Raw genomic sequence first — 24659 nt, 5'->3', positions numbered from 1 at the left:
TATGAACTAATTTCATGATAAAAGCATCTATTAATAATCTTTAGACCTCATACACTTAATAATTACCTAACTGTGTGAACTTGGGCAAGTCACTTAACCCTTGGAAAAACTAAAAAAAAAATCATTGGAAAAAACAAAGAAAGATTGGAGATGATGTTTGAGGACTTTACCAAGTGGCTGGTGTGGCTTTCTTTATGCACACGGAAGGCATAGGAAGATGGGAACAGTATGAAGAAATCAGGTTATTATCCAAAGGGAAGAAAATATTTATCTCTGATAAATGTTAATACCTGAATCCAAAAAATATGTATTCCATATTGGGACAGTGATAATATCCTAAAGTCTACCACTACTTGGAAATGAGATTATCTGACTTTCAATGCTCTGATGCCATAGTCACTAAACAACCTCTTTAAAATTAATTTAGTTTTCTAGGTGCACTGATACTGGAAAAAGGAATGCTTTGGAGACTAGACAAAAATATTTTAGTTGCTATAAAGGTATATTCTGCTGAATATTAATAGATTGATATTCAGACTTATAAATCAAGTTATTATTTTTGTAAACAAGACTCTCTTCCTCAGAGACTAGTTACTCTTGAGTAAGCAAATAAAAGAGGGCTGCTCAGATTCTAAAGCTTGAGATCAGACACTATATCTGCCAAGGTAGAAGACACATTGTAAAAGTCCTTGCTTGAAATTTTTATTAACTACAAAAGACTGATTTAAATTTGACAACCATTTAAATGTCTACTATCTTTAAGACACTGTGCTAAGGGGATTCAGAGGCAAAAACGATGGAGTTTTCACTTTAAGGAGTTTCCATTAATTCATTAATATTTGTTTAGTTCAGGTATTCTGTAAGGCAAAGATCTTTATTCGGGAAATCCTGTCCACTATTCAGATATTCTAAACTTTTTGGATTTACCTAAGTTCCTCCAGAACCCTTATAAACAGAAGCTTTATTCTAAGATTTAGGGGAGGCAATCTCCCATCTTGGATCAAACTAATAATAATCAAAATGGTCATGTTTTCCTTTAGAACTGGTCTTTTAAAGTAGTACTTATTTTCAAAGTTCCATTTATCCTGAGTAGTAGGTTCCAGGAAATATGATCTCACTAGCCTAAAACAAAAGATTCTTTCAGAAGAACTTTGGCATTAAGCCCAGATATTATGGAACTCTCTTCCCCTTATTAAGCAAGCACTAATACAGTTTTCTAGCAGAGAATTAAACCACGTTCTAGCTACCTAATACAGTACAATTTAAAAAGTCTAATCTTTATTGTAGAACTTGTTTATATCTGATGTTTCAAAGAAGTTGCGTGTGTGGCATTCCCAGAGGTTAACTGAAATGCACATAAAATAAAAGCCCTACAAGTCAGGTGGGAATTGAGAGTTCTAGGAACAGCTCTTGCTATGTGAGGAAGGTGCTTCCTCCTTATAAACCCGGTTCATTATGGAAAACATATACATTTAAAAATAATAAGGTCACTGAAAATTTACTTGGCTTACAAAATATTTATCTTTACCATATTATTGCCAAATCACGCCTTCCTATTAATGGTAGGTATCCCTACCTTCCCTCCACAGACTCCTGTCTCCCTAGCAAAGAGAATGGTGAAAAGAGAACTGGTTGGGAAATCAGACGACACAGCATTCAAATTCTATATGAGACTTTGACAAATAATCTTTCTGAGCCTCAGTTTCATCACCTATAAGATGAGAGGGTTGGCTTGTGAAAACCCTTATAGTTCTAGATTTATGATCCTATGAAATACATTTAAATAATTGCCTTCTAGAAGAATTTCAAAAAGAATTAACACAAAGTGTGGGGAGAAGACACCAGCATTTTTTTTAGATCTCCTACTTAATTTTGAGTATTTTAAAAAAATTTTCTTTAATTAGGGCATTAAGTCAGTCCTGATTACCAAAGGATATATAAATCCAATGGGTAAAGAGGAACCCTTTTGGGAAAGTCAATGCTTGGGAGGAAGTTTCCCAACAAGAGGGCCTTCTTTGCTTGTTCTGTAGCTATTACTATGGAGACAGCCTCTAGGGGCAATGAGTTTTCTCCCAAACCTTTTGGGTCATCATTCAAGTAAATAAGTTTTAAATTCCACATGAGATTGCAATATGCCAGCTATTAAATTTCTGAGGATGTTTCAGAGTGCCCTACTAGTAAATTTACCTTATATACATACTTCTATAATTCCTCTGCTTCTTACTTCTATTCACCTGGCTATGTGATAATCTGCATTCACATATATATATATACTTCCAACTGTCGCCATATTTATCTTTATTGTGCAAAAATATGATCAAGTCACTTCTCTGTTTCAAACTCTTCAGTGACTTCCAAATGTTTACCAAATAAAAGTTCAAATTTCTCTGCCTGGTATTTAAGGTCCATGATGACCTAAACTTCTCCAGTGTTCCTGACACTCCTATCCCTTTTCCTAACCCTCACTTAGTGTATTATAGAAGGTGACCTTCTATCTCCCACATTCAAAATCTCAGCATTATCTTGGTTTCTCTTTCATCTCCCTCATACTGCACATCTAACCAAGTTGCCAAAATATAACCCTTTACTATTTCCACAACATCTCTAACATTCGGCCCCTTCATTTCACTGACAGTTACCAACCTTACTTCAGATCACTATCACTTCTCACCTTAATTTGCCTCCTAACCTCAGTCCCTCATCACTGTAGTCCATCCTATACATATTATAAATGCCATTTTTCTTAAATGCAGATTTATCCTCATAACCCTAATTAATTATCTCTGATGGTTCCCCAGTGTCTCCAGAATAAACTAAATTCCTGTTTATCTTTTAAAGGTTATTAGTCTGACCCCAATCAACCATTCAAGCTTCACTGGAAACTCTCTCCTCCCACTCTCTGATATAAAGTACCAAACTAGACTTTTCTGTTCCTTATTCATCACACCCCATCTCCTGTCTCTGTCTCTTTTCACTAGCTGTTCGATATGCCTGTACATCACCTCTTTTCTTTTCTCCACCTCATACTCTCTCTTCCTTTAAGAAACAGCTCAAGCACTGTCTTTTATATGATGCTTTTCTGGATTCCTCCCCAAACTATGCTGACTTCAACTATTTTAACTATTTATATTTACTTACTTTAAATGTTATCCTTATCTATAGAAATACTCGTTTTCTTTCCTGATAGAATGTAAATTCCGCATGAGAACTATTTTTCTTTGTCTTTGCACCTTCAATATTTGGTTGTGCTTGGCACATAGTAGGTACTTAATAAGCTCTTGTTGACTTCTTAAATGATATGTCCTAGCTGTTTGACTGGACAAGGTATTTAACTACCCTGTTCTCCAGGTAGCAAAGATTTTAAGTTACCAAAAAAGTGCCATCCTGCACTGGAAGAGGAAGTTTCCTTATCTAGGAACTCTCTATACAAATGACATCACAGGTTTAGTCTCAAACATCATCTTAACATAGTTTAAATTATTTACAATTTGTTAAAAGTGGCCATATTAACTTTAACAAAATACTACTCTCCCCCCCCCCAAAAAAAAAACTGATAGATTTCACATCTCCTGATCACAGGGAAAATCCTGTAAATTTTTTTTGGGGGGAAGGTGGATCAGTTAGGAAAGGGTTTTGTTGCTGTCATTTTTTTACACAAGTTTAATATGTATATTGCTGTAATTTTCTTTCTAGCCTTAGAAAGCCTTCTCTGCAAGAATGTGTTTTATAGTATCATTGATATGTGGTCATCAAATCTTTAGGTAATCACTTCCTATGACTGTCACTATATTGCAAGAGAACCACCAGCTCTCTTGTGAAGTTTTTCATTATGTTAATCTATAGTATGACTCACGGCAACTTCTACTTCCTGGCCCCAATTTTGCTTTCTGCTACACAGAATAAAGCAAATCTCTTTTCCAAATAATTTATCAATAATTTGATAAATATTTTGATGATTTCATTATCTTTTCAACATAATTACTTCCTTCAATTGTATAGAAAATAAGCCATCCTATCCTAGCCTTCTCATCCTGTCCAAGTCTCATTCATACTTTGCCACAGTTGTTCAGTTATTATCTATATTGCAACATGACTGGGCATTTTTGTTTCATGCTCAGTGATCCTTAATGATATCTTCTATATAACTACATGTGCATAAGTCAACACTGGTAATATGCTACAGCTTACTTATATCCACTACAGACTTCTCTGGGTCTTCTGAGATAATGATATTTTATGTTGGAGAGACTACTATTGGGAAGGAAATGATGGACTGTCCATCAGGGAGCCACAATTTAATACTGAAAGTGCTGCAAAATTTTTCACACAATTAGCAATATAATCAGCAATCCTCTTAGAGAAACAGATATAGTATTTAGCAATCTGTAGGGAAACTCTCTTTCATTTATAGAAGGATGTCAGTTAAGATTGCTTTAAGTTTAAAAGATAAAATACAAGCTTTGTCAGAAGATGAATGTTTAAAGAAAGTAGGTATTTTTTTGTTTGCCTGAAAGAATGAGGAACATGATAACTATATTCAAATGTTTTAAAGGCTACTATTTCAAAATAAATTATGGCTGAACTTGTGTGTGTGTGTGTGTGTATGTTAAACATATCCTTAATGAAAAATTAAGTCAAAATAGATAGAATTTTGCAGATGTTCTTCAAAAACTAAATGTTTACAATCAAACAGATGGAAAAATATAATAAGTACAAGATCTGACTTCATATTTATTGCTTATAAAAAGATATTTGATTCAATAAAAGACAAAGCAAGCCATTAATACTAGTGAGTTTAATCATTTGTGTTTTAGGAGTTATTAAGTGCTGGGGAAACAAATACAAGTAAAACAAGAAGACACTCTCTGTCCTCAAAGAGCCTGTAACCCAATGAGAGAAAGTAACACATGAAAGAGATGTGGGGAGGGACTGCAGAAAGAATGTACCCATTCAGGACCACAATATCAAAGTCATGAAAGCTGGAAGCAAAACCAGAAAGAACTCACCCAAACAAAACTCACTCTCACGAGCATGCGTGCGCGCATGCACACACACGCGCGCGCACACACACACACACACACACACACACACACACAGAAAGGGGAAGCTGGGTGGTGCAGTGGATAATTAAGAGCAATGGGCTAGGAAAATTCAAATCTGGTATCAAGGCATTTTCTAGTTGTGTGATCCTGGGCAAATCCCTTTACTCTGACTGTCCTCAGTTTCCTCATCAGTAAACTGAAATGATAAACCACCCCAATATCTTTGCCAAGAAAGCCCCAAATGGGGGTCACAAAAAGTCAAGATATACCTGAAATGACAATAAAATCATTCATGCAAGTATTCTATCCACATCTGTTTGAAACTATCCTCTCATCATTTCTTAAGAGTGCAATAATAATGATAAGATCTGCTCATATTTTGGTCAGTCATTTCCTATATTGATCTCTTTTGGCTATAGGCTTAGTTGTGTTATCTTTGGGATTGTAGGAGCAGTATTTTAATCCCTCTCCCTTTATACATTTTAAGATAGTTTTTTAAAAGGATATGGAAAAACTACTTGAGACTCAGTGTGCTTGAGGTTCCAAGAGCCCACTGTCAATGTCACATCCTCATCATTTGAGAACTGAGAAAATTGAGGAAACTGAAGGAATTAGGATAGTAAGTGGTTAACTGGGAACTGAGTGAACCACACTGACTCATCTTGTGATTCAATTCTAGAGTTAGCTCAGTTCCCTTTTTATTCAATCATGGTGTCTAGTTCAATTTCTTCCTGTGAGAAAAATTTATTCAATTATGAGAATTGGGAGAACACTTTGCTGAATCATTTCAACCTGGCCCTGCATGAATGGGAAACCTCTACCTGCTGTTTAGAGATCCTTAACTAAGGAGCTAGGTTATGCTGGCCAGAAAAATGAGTCAGACCCAAAGATCGACATAATGTGTTTTCTTACAATTGTACATCTAAAGATACCCATGTTTTATCTGAAACTCAGCCCATACTGATCAGTTATTATTTCCATGTTCCTTTCATTGTTTACAGACACTTTGGGGGAGTGAGATATCTCCTTTTCTGAAGTGAGGAAATTGTACCTGTTTGCTCTGCCCATCCTAACTTGGAAAGGACCTAATCTTTTATCTAATTAGAAATCAGATTACCTAATATTATATTGTTTCCTTTTGGTTAATTGGTATTATTAGATTGTTTTCCCCCTATATTCAGAATCCAGACTTAAGATGAATTCTGTTCCTGGTCCTAAGTAATTGGCATGCATTACTTAATAAACTGATATACTAAGAAGACAGAATCTTTTGTTTCCTCAGTTATTTTATTCATCATCCACCACAGGATAAAGAGCCATCCACAAGGAGCTAGAGGGGCTCTCAAAAGCTCAGGTGGTGAATTTAGATGGAGCTTTCACTCAGTTGAATCACTCAATAGGTTTCTAATGCCTCTACTTGCATAATGTCCTTCTCTATTTTAGATTAAGTAAATCTCCTGCTAACAGTTGAATAACTAAGTTGGACCTATTTTTTTTGCAAGGCAATGGGGTTATGTGACTTGCCCAAGGTCACACAATTAAGTAAAGTGTCTGAGGTTGCATTTGAACTTGGGTCCTCCTGACTTCTGAGTCGATGCTCAATCCAATGCACAACCTAGCTGCCCCAATTTGCAGTTATTTTAAACAAACTTATCTATTCTTCTTGGTTTGGTTGATAATATGCAGAAATCTAGATTTATTTTATACACTTCAACTTTGCTGAAGTTATTGTTTCAATTAATTTTTTAGACTCTCTAGGGTCTTCTAAGCAAACTATCATATCATCTGCAAGCACTTCTTTTTGCCTTAGTGCTATGGGTAGCAATTCTAGCCCTGTACTAAATAATAATGGTAATAATAGTAAGACATCCTTGCTTTATCTTTGATATTACTGAAAATGTCTTTATTTTATTGGCCCTTGGATGTAGACAGGTACTATTTACCATGCCAAGAAAAGGTTACATTGGGGTGGCTAGATGGTGCAATGGATAAAGCACCAACCCTGGAGTCAGGAGTCTTCAAATCCGGACTCAAACACTTAATAATTACCTAGCATGTGGCCTTGGGCAAGCCACTTAACCCCATTTGCCTTGCAAAAACCTAAAAGAAAAAAAAAAGGTTCCATTGTAAAATCTCAAAAAAATGCTATCAAATAAGGAACCATATCACAATTTGTACCATAGGCATTCTTCATCCACTTAGTTGTTTTCTCTGTAGGATCGGCTGATCTTGAATGATTATGGATTTCATCTAGAAGGAATTGCAATATTATTCTTGATATAATTAGTGCCTTGTCATACCTCATCAACTTTAGGAAATCTCTCTTTTACTTGGAATATCCCTTAGAATATGACTGCATGAAGAATAGTTCATCTTTTTTTGCTGAATCTTTTAAGGAATCTTTTATGATTTTAAATATAGGCATTGGAGTCACATTGTGGGAAGAAAGTCTCTTTAAAGTGGTCATAGAATCAGATCTCCAGAATTAGAAGTCAATTTAAGAGGCCATAACTTTGACAACCAAAAAGGAGAGATTAAATGATCTGCTCAAGGTTACACGGAGAATGTGTAATAGCTACATCTCAAAGTGAGGTCCTCTAATCCTAAATCAAGAAACACTCCACTTCATGCTCTTTCAAATTAATATAGTCAATAAATAACAAACACATTCAGTTCTATGTTATCTGGGCTTTCAATTAATTATAATTGTAAATGTATGGGCTAATATCTTTTATTATCTATAAAAGTTTAACTTTTTTTTACTTTTATCAAGAACACTCTCAGCTCATAAGAGTATTATTTTCATAATTTTGTGGAGATGGATAAGTATATTGGTCAGGAATTAAATTTTTTCAATTCTACCCTATCAGTAATAATAAATTGGTGACTTTTCCCAAGAATTTAATATACTTCTGTATTTAAGGTATCTTGTGAATCATTCCTTTCAGACACATTTCTTTTAATAAAAGTCTGATGTTACTTTTTTTTGATCAGTTACAATTACCACTTGAGTTTTGCATCACCATTCTCTGCATATGTAGTTGATTTTTTAAAAATTTAACTGTATGACTTTTATCAACCACAAATCTTCAATTTAAATATCTACTTTCTGAGAATTATCTTATAAAGATAGAGAATAAACCTAGAGGTGGAAAAATTATCTTTCTTTAACACATTACACAGGTTGAATTAGAATGCTAAAGAAATTACTAAGACATTAAAGGTATTTAAGACTATTTGTTTACTAATACACATTGGTGCTAAAAAACAAGGGGGCAATTGTACTTGCTTAAAGAAACTGATGAAGAAAAATCAAGTTTGCTTTTCTTGGAAACAAAGAATTTCAGTTGATCATACGCTTAAATCTTTTCCACTCAAAATCAGAACATCAGTTTCTATAGGTTAAAGCACATAAACAATAAAGTATGAGTTTTAAACAAAGGAAAGGTAAGGTGTATTACATTTGACTTTAGTACTTAACCTACATATATTTGTACCCTTGGATAAATATTTTTACTACCACTCCATTTTTATGTCCTTTGAGGTTTATGATTATCATATGCAAAATATTTCAAGTGTTTTCTGAAGCTTCTTTGTTTTTAGAAAAATCTTTCAAGGGATTTCTGGATGAAGATTCAATTTGGCTCAATTGTTCAGGGTTTAAATGCACCTCCTCTACCAAAATCAGTATATCAGTCCACATTTACACACAGCTTTTTTTAAAAAAAAATTTTAGGTTTTGCAAGGCAATGGGGTTAAGTGGTTTGCACAAGGCTACACAGCTAGGTAATTATTAAGTGTCTGAGGCCGGATTTGGACTCAGGTACTCCTGACTCCAGGGCCAGTGCTCTATCCACTGCACCACCTAGCTGTCCCTATATACAGTATTAAAAATAACTTTGCTCATACCAATAGTGTAAAGCAGGTAGTATATAAGTATCTTTACTCTTTATTATATTGATGAAGAAATTGAAGCTCAAAGAAGTTAAGTAATTTGACACTTAGTGTCCAATCTGTGATTGGAATCTGTACCTTCTGGTACTTAGTGAAATGCCTTTTTCTCTAAATGAAACATGAAGATGACACACCATTTATCTATTTATCTGATGTATCAATTAATCAAGCTTATCCTGGAGAACTAGTGAAAATTCCTAAGCAAGGTGATATATGGTCAGACCCTTACTAATTTTGAGGAAACTTAGCAGAGGTAAAGAAGTTTGGAAGAAAATCAGCTCTGTAATTTTGAATTATCCTTGAGGCATCCAACATATAGTCAATAAACCTTGGACTGGAGCTGAGAGAGATCAGAACTTGCTATTTAGATTTGAAAGTCATGAGAGTAGAAGTGATAACTGAAACTTCAGAAGATGAGCAAGAAAAATGTATTTAGGAGAGAAGCAAGTCCAGCATAAAGTTATAGAAGAGGCTGAAAACAGAGAGATATAATGATCTGGCAAAAGAAACTGAAAAGAAATAATCAGACAGATAGGAAGATGACCAATAGTGAGCAGTATAAAAATCAAGGGCAAAGAAGGAGGAAGGGAATGGTGAATGGCATTAAAAAAAAAAGTTGTGGAGAGGTCCAAGAGAATGAAGGCAAGAAAAGAAAAAAAAACAGATTTCATAAATATACCATTAGCAACCTTGAAAAGCAGTTTCAGTGGAGTGATGGAGAAACCACACTAAGGTTTAAGAAATAAATGGGTAGTGTGGTGAGGCAGCTCCGTTTTCAAGATTATTAAAAAGATAAAGAATGATAGTATGAAAAGATTAGGTGACCCTTCAAGATAGGGAGAGCTGAATATGACAAAAAGGGAAAAGGATAAATGCTGGAGAGATTGTGGGAAAACTGGGACATTAATGCACTATTGGTAGAGTTGTGAACTGATCCAACCATTCTGAATAGCAATTTGGAAATATACTCAAAGGGTTATAAAACTGTACACATGTTTGATCCAGCAATACCAATGTTAGATCTATATTCCAAAGACATCTAAAAATGGGAAAAGGAATTATTTGTATAAAAATATTTATAGTAAAAAAAATTCAAAAAATATTCATGGTGATTCTTTTTGTGGTGGTTAAGAATTGGAAATGAAGGAATGTCCATCAACTGGAGAATGACTCAACAAACTGTGGTATAGGATTGTGATGGAATATTATTGGGTAAGAAATGATAAGCAGGATGATTTCAGAAAAATCTGGAAAGATTTACAAGAACTAATGTAAAGTGAGCAGAACCAGGAGAACAGTATACACAGTAAAAGTTCAGAAAGGTCAAGTGACTTAACCAGGATCACATAGCTACTAAGAGTCTAAAGGGGATTTGCCTGCAAGTTCAGGGCTGTAGCCATAACTCTATGCTATATCATGGAAGAAATCAATTGATAGGGAGAGAATGAAAGTGAGATAAAATAATTAATGAAGCAACCTTGTGAAAGAGATGGGAGATGGAAAGTAATGGGATCAAGCCTAAGTTGGTGTAGACAAAAGGGTATAGCTTTTCTTCCAAATGGTATAAAGAATCACAAGCATTTTGGACAGTATCTGTTTCTCCCTTTTAAGTAGTCTGCATTTTACTCAAACCTGACTCATCATCCCCTTTTCTCATCCTGCCTTCTCTTATCTCCTCCCCTTTGCACATAACATCCTATCAGCTTGGAATGGTTTATTTTCCCAACATTTTGATCTGATAAAGTATTAGTCTCAACTTGGGTGCTATGTCTTCCATGAAGCCTTCCCTGATTTTGTACAGTGAATGTAATTTGTTTTCCTTCTTTTTGATTCCTATAACAGTTATCTTGCTATCTCCTTGGAACTTTCCAAAAATAACTCTGTATTTGTGCATGTATTCTGTTTCATGAGGGCAAGGGCTATGTCTGATTTCATTTTTCTAACTCTACCTGACTAGGGAAAACTGTAAAGAAATGGACCCTTGATAATTTAACAAGAATAAATTAGTTACAAATTAAATTGGAAGAAACATTTGCCAGATCCAATTTATTTTCCTCTTTTTAAATAAGGAAAATTTTGATAAATTGCTAAATAGCATCTTCTTAGATGAGAAACTGGTGATTCAATAAGGGATTGAAATTTTTATTATTTTTTTTTAACTTTCACTGCATAAGGTACCTCAAATTGTTCAAGAGAAAAACGTTCATAAAGGGTTTTTTGGGAGGTGCTGGTTGTTCTTCATTCTTTTTTTGGGGGGGGGGGGGGGTTGTAAGGCAGATGGGATTAAGTGGCTTGCCCAAGGCCACACAGCTAGGTAATTATTAAGTGTCTGAGGCTGGATTTGAACTCAGGTACTCCTGACTCCAGGGCCAGTGCTGTATCCACAGTTGTCCCTGTTTTTCATTCTTGAAGAGAAGCAAATTGACCATGTTAGAGTCAAAGTAGTGTGTCTTGATTAGGTTAATATGAAAAGAATATATCGGAAGGCTCTACCACAGGCTGGGGATATTTGGGAGTAAATATTATCTCTCAGCAGAGAAAGAGAATGACTTTTTTTTTTTTAAAGATTAAAAAGGGGAAGATAATAACAAGATGTTTCACCTATATTCAAGATACACAGCTTATTTTTCAGCAAAAATGTGCACATCAAGTACTCACCAACATGAATAGGGGCTGGGAATAATCCATACTCATGTTCTCCAGGAGTGTACTCCAGTTTCTCTTTCTTTAACTGTATCAGTCGGCTCTTTGGGCTAAGGAGCAGAGGAAAGAAAAGAGACAAATCAGAGAGAGCAGTTTCCTTTTCCTATCTTTTTTAGCTAATAAAGGCAAAAATGAAATCATTATCTCAGAGTATTGCTGGGAAAAGATGGTAGACTAAAAGGTTTGAGGGATTTGGTTGAAAGTTAAAGAATTCATTTAAAAGTTCAACTCCTAGCTATTTGGAACTATGCCCAAAGGGCAACAAAAATGTGCATACCCTTTGACCCAGCAATACCACTATTGGGTCTATACCCTGAAGAGATGAGGAAAAAAGGGTAAAAACATTACTTGTACAAAAATATTTATAGCAGCCCTGTTTGGGTTGGCAAAGAACTAGAAATCCAGTAATTGCCCTTCAATTGGGGAATGGCTTAGCAAACTGTGGTATATGTATGTCATGGAACACTACTGTTCTATTAGAAACCAGGAGGGACAGGATTTCAGGGAAACCTGGAGGGATTTGCATGAACTGATGCTGAGTGAGATGAGCAGAACCAGAAAAACACTGTACACCCTAACAGCAACATGGGAGTGATGTTCAAGGACTTGCTCATTCCATCAGTGCAACAATTGGGAACAATTTTGGGCTGTCTGCAAAGAAGAGTACCATCTGTATCCAGATAAGGAGCTGTGGAGTTTGAACAAAGTGCAAGGACTATTCCCTTTAATTTAGGGGAAAAAAAACAAACCAGATAGCTTATTGTCTGATCTTGTTACCTCTTAGACTTTTCTTCTCTTTAAGGTTATGATTTCTCTCTTATCACACCCAATTTGGAACAAGGTACAACATGGAAACAAAGTAAAGACTGACAGAGTGCTTTCTGTGGGGGGGAGAGGGGAGGGAAGCAAGATTGGGGGAAAAATGTAAAACTCAAATAATATCTTTAATAAAAATAAATTAAAAAAATAAAAATAAAAGTTCAACTCCTGACCCAGAAGAACTCAGAAACAAAAAAAAAGTTTTACTGTGGTTAGCAAAAGCTAAGGAAGAGAGAAAGTTTAGACAGTTGGGGCAGTTGGAAGGAACTGATTCATTCCCTAAGGGGATTAACAACAGAAGCAGTAAAGGAGGAAAAATAAAGGACAGTTACAGAGTGTTACAACTCGAACAGTCATGAGAGTCTATTTGGGGGATCACAATCCCCAAGAGTAGGCTGTCTTTCCAAAGAAAGACCAAGCTTCAATGGAGAACTTGATTGTTTTGATTTTTGGTTTTTGCAAGGTAATGGGGGGTTAAGTGCAAGGTCACACAGCTAGGCAATTATTAAGTTTCTAAGGTTGCATTTGAATTCAGGTCCTCCCAGACTCCAGGGTCATTGCTCTATCCACCACACCACCTGGCTGCCCTTAGGTGAATTTTTTTTTAGGTTTTTTTGCAAGGTAAATGGAGTTAAGTGGCTTGCCCAAGGTCAAACAGCTAATTATTAAGTGTCAGAGACCAGATTTGAACCCAGGTACTCCAGACTCCAGGGCCTGTGCTTTATCTACTATGCCACCTAGTTGCCCCCCTTAGGTGAATTTTTAAAAGGACAGATATAGATAAGGCAATTGGAGATATGTAAGTAAGAGGGTAGGTAATAGCTCAGAGAGAAGAGGAAAAGTGGGATATGTACATGAGGGGCAGTAACTCAAAAACTTAGGATAGGTCAGGGATCCATCCTTTTGTTTATAGGGCTAGTTTTGTGCCTTAGGACAGGACAGGGATCTACTCAGTCCAAGCCAGGGAGGGACAAGGTACTTTACTTCATTGACCTTATCTCAAAAGCTGGTACAATGGAATAGGGCTCAGAGGTTAACTATTTGAAATAGCCAGACCAAGGGAAGAGATTAATTACAGAACATATTTCTTCCTCTAATATTTCTTCTACTACAAGAACAGAGGTGCAGTTGCTTCCTCCAGACTAGTTAGAAGGGCTCTACACCCTATTTAGAAAAATAATCACTTTAATCAACATTATTGGAAATTCTAAGAACAATATTTTGCAAAGTGTTCCCAAGAGTTCTTTTATTTAGTATTCTTGCATATTTGTCTAAGCTTAGAACATTTCTAATTTCAGGACTATACTAGGCTCATTTCCTAATGCAATTGTTGCTACTTTTAGCTCTCCTCACCATGAAAGAAACGAGAAAGGGATAGAAGACTGTAGCATCATGGAAGACTCTAGGATCACCTAATCCAAATTCCTCATTTTACAGATAAGGAAATTAAGACTAAAGAGAAAAAGAAGCAATTTATCCAAGTTGATATATGTGGAAAGTTAAGTACTTCAGAAATTCTAACTGGATATAGAGAAATATTACACTTTTCTTAATACTGGAAAGAAATTTTGTAGTTTTTTTTCCTGTACTGTTCTGGATTGGCTTTTGTAAATTCCCATTTCTGACAACAGACAGCCCCAGGGATGATAGCAAAGAGACCTCTGCAAGTCTCTTCCCACTCCCTTACCAAGGGCCTTGGAAGTGGCTGCTAGGTGATTCCACAGGTTCTTAGAGGGGTTGCACTGAGGCCAGAGCTGGCCCCATGGAGCAGAGCTCTCCCACTGACCCTTCTAAGCAATCCCTGGCTCTCCCCAGGTCAAGAGGTCTGGAGAGTTCCTGCTGCCACCAACCCAGGTGACCCTAGGGACCCAGGTACCCTGTGGGCTGTTCCTGGAAAGCTAGAGTTGGTAGTCTGGCTGTCTGGCTGCTCTGGGGCTTTTCTAATTCTGGTCCTGGAAGAACAAGGACAGACCTTTCCCATGGATCTACCAAGTTGTCTTGGATTAAGAAATTGCTTCACTCAGTCTTTCTGTGGGTTCTGTCCCTCAAAAATATGGTTAGCCTTATTTCTTGAAATATAGTTAACAAAACATTACTTGATTTTCTCTCCTTGTGTATCTCTTTTCAGGTGAGTTAGTTTTTTTGCCCACTAAAAGTTTAGGATTAGTTAGTTAAAATGCATAAATGCAATGATTTATATCAATCTTAAAACTGAACTTGTGTGCTGGGCAATTCTGAAAAATCCTTGAGTTTCCCTTTCCTTTTAGGCCTTGCTTTTAAAAGTAAGTTTCTGAATTAATATATGATACTAGTCTGAATCAGTTTGAGTCTGATCTCTGAGTCAAATGAAGAGAGTATAGACTTTAGGAAGGCAAAAGGAACAATTACAACTTTGCTGTGGTAAAAGAAATTGCCAGGGGAGTGGTTCTATCACATTAAACTAAAAATAACAAAATATTTCACAACAATGCCTGATTTTTTTGCCATTTTTGAATTTCAACACCATTTCAACACCTCTAGACATTATTTTTCTTCTTGTACAGAGCAACTCTTCTATATATGCCCTTAATATCCTCTCCCACCTTCTTCATTAAATTTTCAATCATTCCCTGCCTCTTATTTTAATTCTCCTTATTGACTGGTTCTTTAATGGTTTCAAATGTGTCCATGTCTACCCTATTCCTAAAAGTCCTTTACTAGATTCTACCATTCTCTCAAGTTATCACTTTATATATTCCCTTTCTATGCCAAATTCCTAGAAAAATATATCTACATTTACTGTCTACATTACTTCGTCTCTTAGTCCTGAAGCTTCTGCAATCTGAATTCTGACCCACACTCAACTCAAACTGTACTCTTCAAAGTTACCAAAGATCTTTTGCCAAACGTAAAAGTTCTTTTCTCAAAACTCATACTTCTTTTAAGGAATTTTCTTCTTCAATGAGCTTTTGTACTTCCTTTTCCATTTGGCCAGTTCTAGCTTTTAAGTTACTCTTCTTCAGTGAATTTTTGTGCCTCCTTTTCCATTTGGACAATTCTGCTTTTCAAGGCATTCTTCTCTTCATTGGCTTTTTATCTTTCTTTTACCATTTGGTCCATTCTGGTTTTTTTAAGGTGTTATCTTTTTTTTTAAGTTTTTTTTTTTGCAAGGCAAATGGGGGTTAAGTGGCTTGTCCAAGGCCACACAGCTAGGTAACTGACTTCATTTTCATGTTTTTCCTCCATCTCTCTTATTTCTTTTCCCAGTTTTTCTTCTAACGCCCTCATTTGATTTTCAAACTCTTTTTTTGAGCTCTGTCATAGTCTGAGCCCAATTTCTGTTTATCTTGGAGTCTTTAGATGCAGGAGCTTGTGCTTCCTCATCTTCAGACTGAGTATTTTGATCCTTCCTGGACTCATATGCAAAATATTTCTCAATGTTATTCCTCTTGTTTCTCTGCTTGCTCATTTTCCCAGCCTGAGCCTGGTTTTGGGGTGCTTCCTGAGCTTTTGGGACACTCCCACAAGGGTCTCAGTGTGTGAGGCTGTGTCCTCCCTCCTGGTCTGTGAATGATCATATATGCCTCCCTCTGCCACTGGGCTGAGGTGGAGGGAGCCCGTGCTGTTCTATGGGGGGGCCTAGACTGCGATCAGGATCTGAATGTGTTCAGAGTCCTGTTCCAGGGGCAGAGCTCCGCAGTCTCTCTCCACCTCCCTCCCTAGGTTCAATGGGCTCATGCCCTGGGGGCTCCTGCTTACTGGCTCCACCTGCTTCCTTTGTGTGCCCTGAGGGCTGGACTTCATGTGCTCCCTCAGGCAGAGGTTCCCCCAATTTGTGCCTGGTGCTCCCCGGGTTACCTTGAGTAGGAGAACTGCCTCACTGGGTCCCTCTATGGGTTCTGTCTCTCGAAAATTTAGTTAGAGTCCTTAGCTTATGAGTTTTATGAGAGAGCGCCTTGTTGCCATCTTGTCTCCGCCCCTCTTCTCAGTTTTCTTTGTCAATTTTCAACAGTGCATAGTGGGTAAATTCCAATACTATATCTTGGGTCTTTCATCTCTCTATACTCTCTGCCTTAATGACTGTTTTTAGCTCTCACCAATTCAATTAACATCTTGAGTCAGATGATTCTCAGATCAATATACCAAGGTCCTATTTTCTCTCCTGAGTTCTAGTCTTTTATCACAAACTTTCCCTTGCACATTTCAAAATTAATATTACTTATAATCAACATATCCAACTGCCTGAGTCCCTACCTCAATCTCTTAGAATTAAGAGCCCAAATATTTATCCTCGATTTCTATTTTTTTTTAATCCCAATATCAAATCAGGTGTCACCATCTTCCACTTTTTTCCACCACATAATATCTCACATTTTACCCTTTCTACCTATATAGTCACCATCTCAGTTCAGGCCCTTTCATCAATAGCTAAATAGTTAGCCTCCTGATTTCAAGTCATCCTCCCCTCCACCTCCCCATTTCAGTTCATCTTCCCAACAGCTACCAAAGTAATTTTCCTTAACCAAAAATTTGATGTCACTTCCATGCTCAATGAACTCCAGTAAGTCTTTGCTACCATGAAAATAAAATGTAAACCCATCTGTTTAGCTTTTTAAGCTAAACTTGACAATCCAGCCCTAATATGCACTTTAAAATCCCATTATGCATTCTCTTCTTTCTACACATTATAGTCTAGCCAGACTCATCTCCTCAGACAGTTCATCCCATTTTCTATCTCTGGATCTTCTATGTCTGGAATATATTCCCTCTTCACTTCTACTTTAAAAAATCCTTTTGATCCCTTAATATGCAGCTCAAGGACCACCTTCTTCTGCATGTTCGTTCTTGATTTCTCCAACTAATATTGTTTTCCTTCCAATGACATTGTGTTTATTCTCTTCATATTTATTGGATAGATAGATGGATGCACTAAGTATCTCCCAATAAAATATAAGTTCCTTAAAAGTAGGGATCATTTAATCCTTCATGTGTACCAGGATTTAACAAAGTTACCTAAGATAAGTTACCTAGTATAAGTAGATTCTTAATAAATGTGCACTGATTCATAGTTAACTTAGAGAACAGACTTGAGAAATATAATAAATAACAGAGAGAAATTTTACATTGGAATTAGGACATCATGAAGCCAGAGAAAGAATCTTCTAAACCAAATGATGCTATATATGACATTCATTAAAAGGAAATAGGCCATCAATTCTATATTAATGACTACTGCAGAAACAGAAACAGTGGCTCCTAATGGCACTACTTGTCTCTTCTGTCACTAGAGGGGGCTACAGCAACATAGCTCCTCTTATTTCATCACCAGCTGCTGACATTTTTCTTAGTCATATAAAATGGACATGGCTAAGTTTATATAAAAAAAAAAAAGAATTCAAATGGAAAGATGAGCTCCACCCTTCCCCAAGTATATGAGGCCTCCTAGGTTTTTATGAACCACTACTCACATTGCTGGAAAGTTACACAATAACAATGTTTTATTCCTTTCCATGCCAAGAGTAGAACCAAATGGAAAATTTCATTGTTTTTCACTCATTTGCTGTTCTTCAAAAAAACAAGGGAAGTTCTAGATACAGCTGCTGGAAGTAAGTGCCATTTACTGCCAAACTCACAAAAACCCGTTTGTTTGCTTTGGGGGGGGGGGGGGGAGAGAAGAAAAGGAGCAGAGTCTTTCAGTGCAGAAACTCCAGGTGGTTGAGAAAGGAAGAAACACAGTTAAAGGAGAAAGGGCAAGGACATAAGGAAAAGGTATGACAATTATTTTAAAATCTATTAAAAATATGAGCTATTCTGTGAGAGGGTGACCTGTTCTTACTGAATCTTACACAGACCCTTACATAAAGTCTGAATCTATGATTTTACTGGTACAGATACAGGGAAATCCAAGCAGAAGAGACATCCTCTATTAACCCAAGTCAATAGCTTTTACTGTCATTTATAATCTTTGAGAGTTGTCTAAGAAAATGAGGAATGTGTTTAAGTGGTTATTTTGCCTCTTCATTGTTCAAAGTGATAACTGTTAGCTATTGTCCCTGATGCTTTTGTGGTTTGTCTTTATCATGTTTCTTTCAACTGTTTCATTTTAAACTGACTTTACATAAAATAAATAAAAATGGAAAGCAACTAAAAAAAAGAAAATGAGAGAATAGATGACTTCTCCAAGGTCAAATAGCCAATAAATGGTAAATAGGGGATCTAAACCCAAGTTTTCCTAGTTTCTGGTCTGGCTGTCTCCCCACTATGCTTTATAAAGCATAAAAAATTAACATTTATATCATGATTTCAAGTTTGCAAAATTTTGCATACTTTATCTCAATTGTTACTCAAAAAACTATTCTGTAAAGTTGATATACTATAATCCATCAAAAATAACTATGACATCAAGAAATAATCAAGAAATAAGAGGTTCCTGATGTTTTAGAACTTATATTCCATTGCTAGAAATAATGGTACACATATAAGCAAAATGCAAGATATAAGGAAACCTCATCCTCATTATTTTGGTTAATACCTCTGATTTAAGTGTGTGTGATGTATCAAAAAGGAAATTCCCTGTATCAAAGCAGATCAATAGTTTCTCTGTTCAGCAACTTATAATTTTATATAACTGCCTTGGGGCATTGAGAGGCTGTCACATATTTGGTAATTTATGGCACTACCAATAGTTATATTAAGAAATCCTTGTGTATGTAAAAATGAGAAAATGAGTGAAAGAATGATTTTTTAAGAAGGGGGAGCTAGGTGGAGCAGTGGATAGAGCACCAGACCTGGAGTGAGGAAGACCTGAGTTCAAATTTGACTGCAGACACTAATTACCTGGATATGTGACCTTGGGCAAGTCACTTAACCCCATGGCCTTTCAAAAAACAACAAAAAAAAATGATTAAGAGAATCTCTCCATGTGGTTGGACTCACATGCTAGTACTGCTTAGCTGTTCTGGGTGCTCTATATTCCCTATGCCACATCACCTGCCTGTGAGATTGCATAGGAGAGTAAAAGTCATCATAATATTACAATATTCATAAAGGAAGTGATCATTTATAAAATCAATTGTCCACCAAATACCCTCGTTCTCTTAAACTTTCAACTATTCCAACTCATTCCATCAACATCTCTGTATGTCAGTGTCTTTTAAAAAGGGCTTCAGGGGCAGCTAGGTGGCACAATGGATAGAGCACTGATCCTGGGATCAGGAGGATCTGAGTTCAAATCCAACCTCCAAAGCTTATTAATTGCTGAGCTGTGTGACCTTGATCAAGTCATATAACCCTATTGCCTTAAAATTAAAAAAAAATTTTTAAAAAGGGGGATTTCAAATGAACAATTTGAGTATCACTTAATACTCTCTTCTTTTTAAATTTTCAGGACACTGGTCTCTCTCTCCTGTTTCTCCTTTTATTGTCTAATCATTCTTTATCTCTTTTACTAGCTATCTTTATCCTGGTGATCCCTGCTAACAACAGGTATCCTCAAAGGTTCTCTTCTGATTTCCAGCCAAGATGGCAGAGAGAAGCCAAGTCCCTGTGTTAAGGTCTCCTGATCCCCCCCCCAAAAAAAATATGAAACAAACCTCTTAATCGAAGTCCTATCAACAAAACTCAGAAAGAGAAGCTAGGGAAAGAACATTTACCTCAAGGTCTGTATTCTGGGATCTGGGGTGTGGCAATACAGAGCTACTACAGCTAGTGGGGGAGGGTCAAGAGCAGGACTAATCTAAGAACAGCCCTGGAGGGTTTTGCTATGGGATCCACTTCACTCTGAGAAACAACCAGAGAATGGAGGCTTGGCTGTGGGACTGACAGTGTGGGACTCACAGGAAGGGTTGGAGGGTAGGTTCCAGCATGGAGCAGCCCCTACTAGTCAGGCAGAGATAGCTCATTCAAAGAGAAAAGCCTCCAACATGCCATACTGACCAATAGGTGATAACATACTAAGTGAGTAAAGCCTCTAGGGATCTCAATACCAAACCTATGTGAACCAGCCCCTCCCTCAACATAAGATCTTAGGAGAAAAAGAAAGGTGGAAAGGGGCGACCACAGAAAAATTCCTAGAAGGAAAAGACCCTAATTCAGAGAGATGTAGGACCCCTGAGGAGAATATGAATTGGTCTCCAGCACTGAAAGATTGCCTTGAAGAAATCAGGAAGGAGTTTAAAAATCAATTGGAAAATTTGAGGAAAGAAACCTAAGAGAAGATTAACACCTTGCAACAAGAAAAATCCTTGGAAAATATAATTGGACAAATGCGAAAAAGAAAATAATTCTCTCAAAACTTCAAATGATTGATCAGAAAGGATAATGATCATTGTTCATCCAACCTTTCTGAAGAGAAATTTGGAACTCCACCCAAAGGGCAACAAAAATGTGCATACCCTTTGATCCAGCAATACCACTACTGGGTCTATACCCTGAAGAGATGATGAAAAAGGGTAAAAACATCACTTGTACAAAAATATTCATAGCAGCCCTGTTTGTGGTGGCAAAGAATTGGAAATCAAGTAAATGTCCTTCAATTGGGGAAAGGCTTAGCAAACTGTGGTATATGTATGTCATGGAACACTATTGTTCTATTAGAAACCAGAAAGGGATCCCAAAAGGAAAACACCAAGGAATATTGCAGCCAAATTCCAGAAAGATCAGAAAAATAGAAAATCCTGCAAGCAGCCAGAAAGAAACAATTTAAATGCCAAGGAGCCAGAGTAAGGATTACACAGGACCTGGCAGCATCAACATTAAGGTAATCAAAGGGCCTGAATATTCTGAGAAGCAAGGAAGCTTGGAAAGCAGTCAAGAATTCATTATCTGGCAAGACTGAACCTTCTCTCCCAGGGTAAAAGATGGGCATTTAATGAAATAGGAGACTTCCAACTTTTCCTGATGAAAAGACCAGAGCTAAATAGAAAATTTGGACTTCGAACAGGAGACTCAAGAGACACATGAAAAGGTAAAAATTAAAAAAAAAAAGGAGAGGGAAGGGGAAAAAAAACTTAGCAAATAAGATGAAACTGGCAATATCCCTTCTAGGAAGAAAGACTTTAACCAAATCTCGAGATTTTTAACTCTATTAGAGAGAATTTAATTAGCCAGAAGAGAGGGATACCCATGACTTATTCAAGAAACTGTTGTCCAATAAGATGAAACTGGATATATCCTTACTTGGGAGAAAGACTCTAATAACTCTCAAAAATTATAATTCTAGTAGAGAGAGTAGCCAGAAGTGATGGACACTCATGACTTTTCTGTGACTGAGAATGATTTAAAAACAATAGCTCCTTAAAAAAGAGGACAGTAAAGAGATGGGAGGATGGAAGATACTGAAGGGGTTAATCTTATTACATTAAGAAGTACAAAGGACTTACTGCAATGGGGGGGGGGGGGGGGGAGAGAAGGGAGGAGGTGAGAACTGCCTGAATCTTACTCTCATCAGATTGGCTTAAAGTTAATACACACATACATATACACACACACACACACACACACACACACACACACTCAGTTAAGAAACTTATCTTACCTTTAAAGTGTTAAAAGGGGGAAAGGGGAGGAAGAGGAAAGGGGGGAATATCAACAGAAGGAAGGGAAGGAAGAAGGGGCAAAGGGAAGGGGGGAAAAAAGGGAGGAGGGTTGGATACAGGAGGGCAAACACACTGAAGGTGGTGGTATTCAGAAACAAAACATTGGGGAATAAGGATAAAGGGAAAATACAAATAGAAAGAAGATAACATGGAGGACAAAAAAAGATTAATTATGACTTTGAATGAGAATGGGATGAGCTCTCCCTTAAAACATAAGCAAATAGCAGAATGGATTAAAAACCAAAATCCTACAATATGCTGCTTACAAGAAACTCATCTGAAGTAGAGATACATAGAGCAAAGGTAAAAGGTTGGAGCAAAATATATATTGCTTCAACTGAAGTGAAAAAAGCAGGGGTAGCAATCCTTATCTTAGAAAAAGCAGCTGCAAAAATAGATAGCATTAAAAGAGATAAGGAAAGAAACTATATCCTCTTAAAAGGTACCATGGACAATAAAGTAATTTCAATACTAAATATGTATGCATCCAATGGTACAGCATCCAAGTTCTTAGAGGAGAAGTTGAAGGAGTTACAGGAAGACACAGACAAGAAAACTCTACTAGTGGGAGACCTCAACCTCCCTCTCTCAGATTTAGATAAATCTAACTATAAAGTAAACAAGAAGAAGTTAAGGAGGTAAACAGACTGTTAGAAAACCTGGATATCATGGTCTTATGGAGGAACTTGAATGGGGATAGAAAGGAATATACTTTCTTTTCTGCAGTACATGGCACTTGAATACATCTTTCTCAGATCATAATGCAATAAAAATCATATGCAATATTAAGGCCAGGGAGAAATAGAAACAAAACTAATTGGAAATTGAATTGACCTCATTTTAAAGAATGAGTGGATCAAACAACAAATTATAGAAAGAATCAATGACTTCATCCTAGATAATGACAATAATGAAACAACATAGTAAAACCTATGGGATACACTCAAGGAGGCTGTCAGGGGATATATTATATCTTTAAATACTTATAAGAATAAATTAGAGAAAGGGAATCGATGAACTAAATATGCAATTAAAAAAATTAGAGAAAGAACAAATTAAAATCCCCCAAGTAAAATACCAAATTAGAAATTCTAAAAATTAAAGGAGAAATTAATAAAATTGAAAGCAAGAAAACTATTGAACTAATAAATAAAACCAAGAGCTGATTTTATGAAAAAAAAACAATAAAATTGATAAACCTCTGGTCAATTTGATTTAAAAAAAAAGAAAACCAAATTGCTAGTATCATAAATGAAAAAACTGAACTCACCACCAATGAGGAGGAAATTAAAAATAATAATTTGGAACTATTTTTCCCAACTGCATGCCAATAAATTTGATAATCTAAGTTAAATGGATGAAAATTTACAAAAATATAAGTTTCCCAGGTTAAATGAAGAGGAAATTAAGTACCTAAATAACCCTACATCAGAAAAAGAAATTCAACAAGCCATTACAGAACTCCCTAAGAAAAAAATCTCCAGGGCCAGATGGATTTACAAATGAGTTCTATCAAACATTTAAGGAACAACTGGTTCCAATTCTATATAAACTATTTGGAAAAATAGGTGAAGATAGAACTCTGCTTAACTCTTTTTATAACACCAATATGGTGCTTATAACCTAAACCAGGAAGAGTTAAAACTGAGAAAGAAAATTATAGACCTATCTCCCTGATGAATGAATATAGATGCAAAAACCTTAAATAAAATCTTAGCAAAACAACTACAGCAAGTTATCATTAAGATAATACATTATGACCAGAAATGCAGGTTTGGTTCAATATTAGGAAAACTATCAGTGTAATTAATTATATCAATAACAAATTTATCAGAAATCATATGATTATATCAATAGATGCTGAAAAAGTTTTTGACAAAATACAGCACCAATTCCTACTAAAAACACTAGAGAGCCTAGGAATGGGTTGCTTCTTAAAATAATAAACAGTATCTATCTGAAACCATCAACAAGCATTATATGCAATGGAGATAGGCTAGAGGCATTCCCAATAAGATCAGGGTTTCATGAAACAAGGATGCCCACTATCACCACTACTATTTAATATCATATTAGAAATATTATCCTGAGCAATAACAGAAGAAAAAATTTGAAGGAATTAGAATTGGTAAGGAAGAGATAAAACTCTCACTCCATGCATATAACATGATGGTATACTTAGAGAATCCAAAAAACAAAAACAAAAAAAAAAACACAACTATGAGAAATAATTTGCAACTTTAGCAAAGTCACAGGATATAAAATAAACTCTCAAAAATCTTCAACATTTCTATATATGCTTAGCAAGAGGAAGCAGAAAGAGCTAGAAAGAGAAATCCCATTCCAAGTAATTTCAGACAATATAAAACACCTGGGAGTCTACCTGTCAAGGCAGACTCAGAAACTTTTTGAAAACAATTACAGAACACTTCTCACACAAATAAAATCAAACTTAAATAACTGGGCAAATATCAGCTGCTTATGGATAGGCTAAGCAAATATAATACAATTCTACCAAAATTAAACTACTTGTTCAGTGCTCAAAATTAAAAAAAATTACTTTAAT

General features: G+C 36.1%; 1 protein-coding gene across 4 annotated transcripts in view; it reads right to left on the bottom strand.

Moving 5' to 3' along the window:
* The window catches only part of ASH1L (ASH1 like histone lysine methyltransferase), a 254778-nt gene that overhangs the window by 65255 nt on the left and 164864 nt on the right, over positions 1–24659 (bottom strand). For all 4 annotated transcript variants that reach the window (XM_074223285.1, XM_074223284.1, XM_074223283.1 and 1 more), the window contains exon 7: positions 11655–11749. In XM_074223285.1, coding sequence (XP_074079386.1) covers positions 11655–11749 — 95 coding nt within the window. The remainder of the gene's footprint in view (positions 1–11654; positions 11750–24659) is intronic.

This window comes from Macrotis lagotis, chromosome 2, assembly GCF_037893015.1.
Source record: "Macrotis lagotis isolate mMagLag1 chromosome 2, bilby.v1.9.chrom.fasta, whole genome shotgun sequence".
Lineage (NCBI taxonomy): Eukaryota > Metazoa > Chordata > Mammalia > Peramelemorphia > Peramelidae > Macrotis > Macrotis lagotis.
Note: the sequence above shows the minus strand (reverse complement) of the source record. Positions and strands in the feature narration are given on the sequence as shown.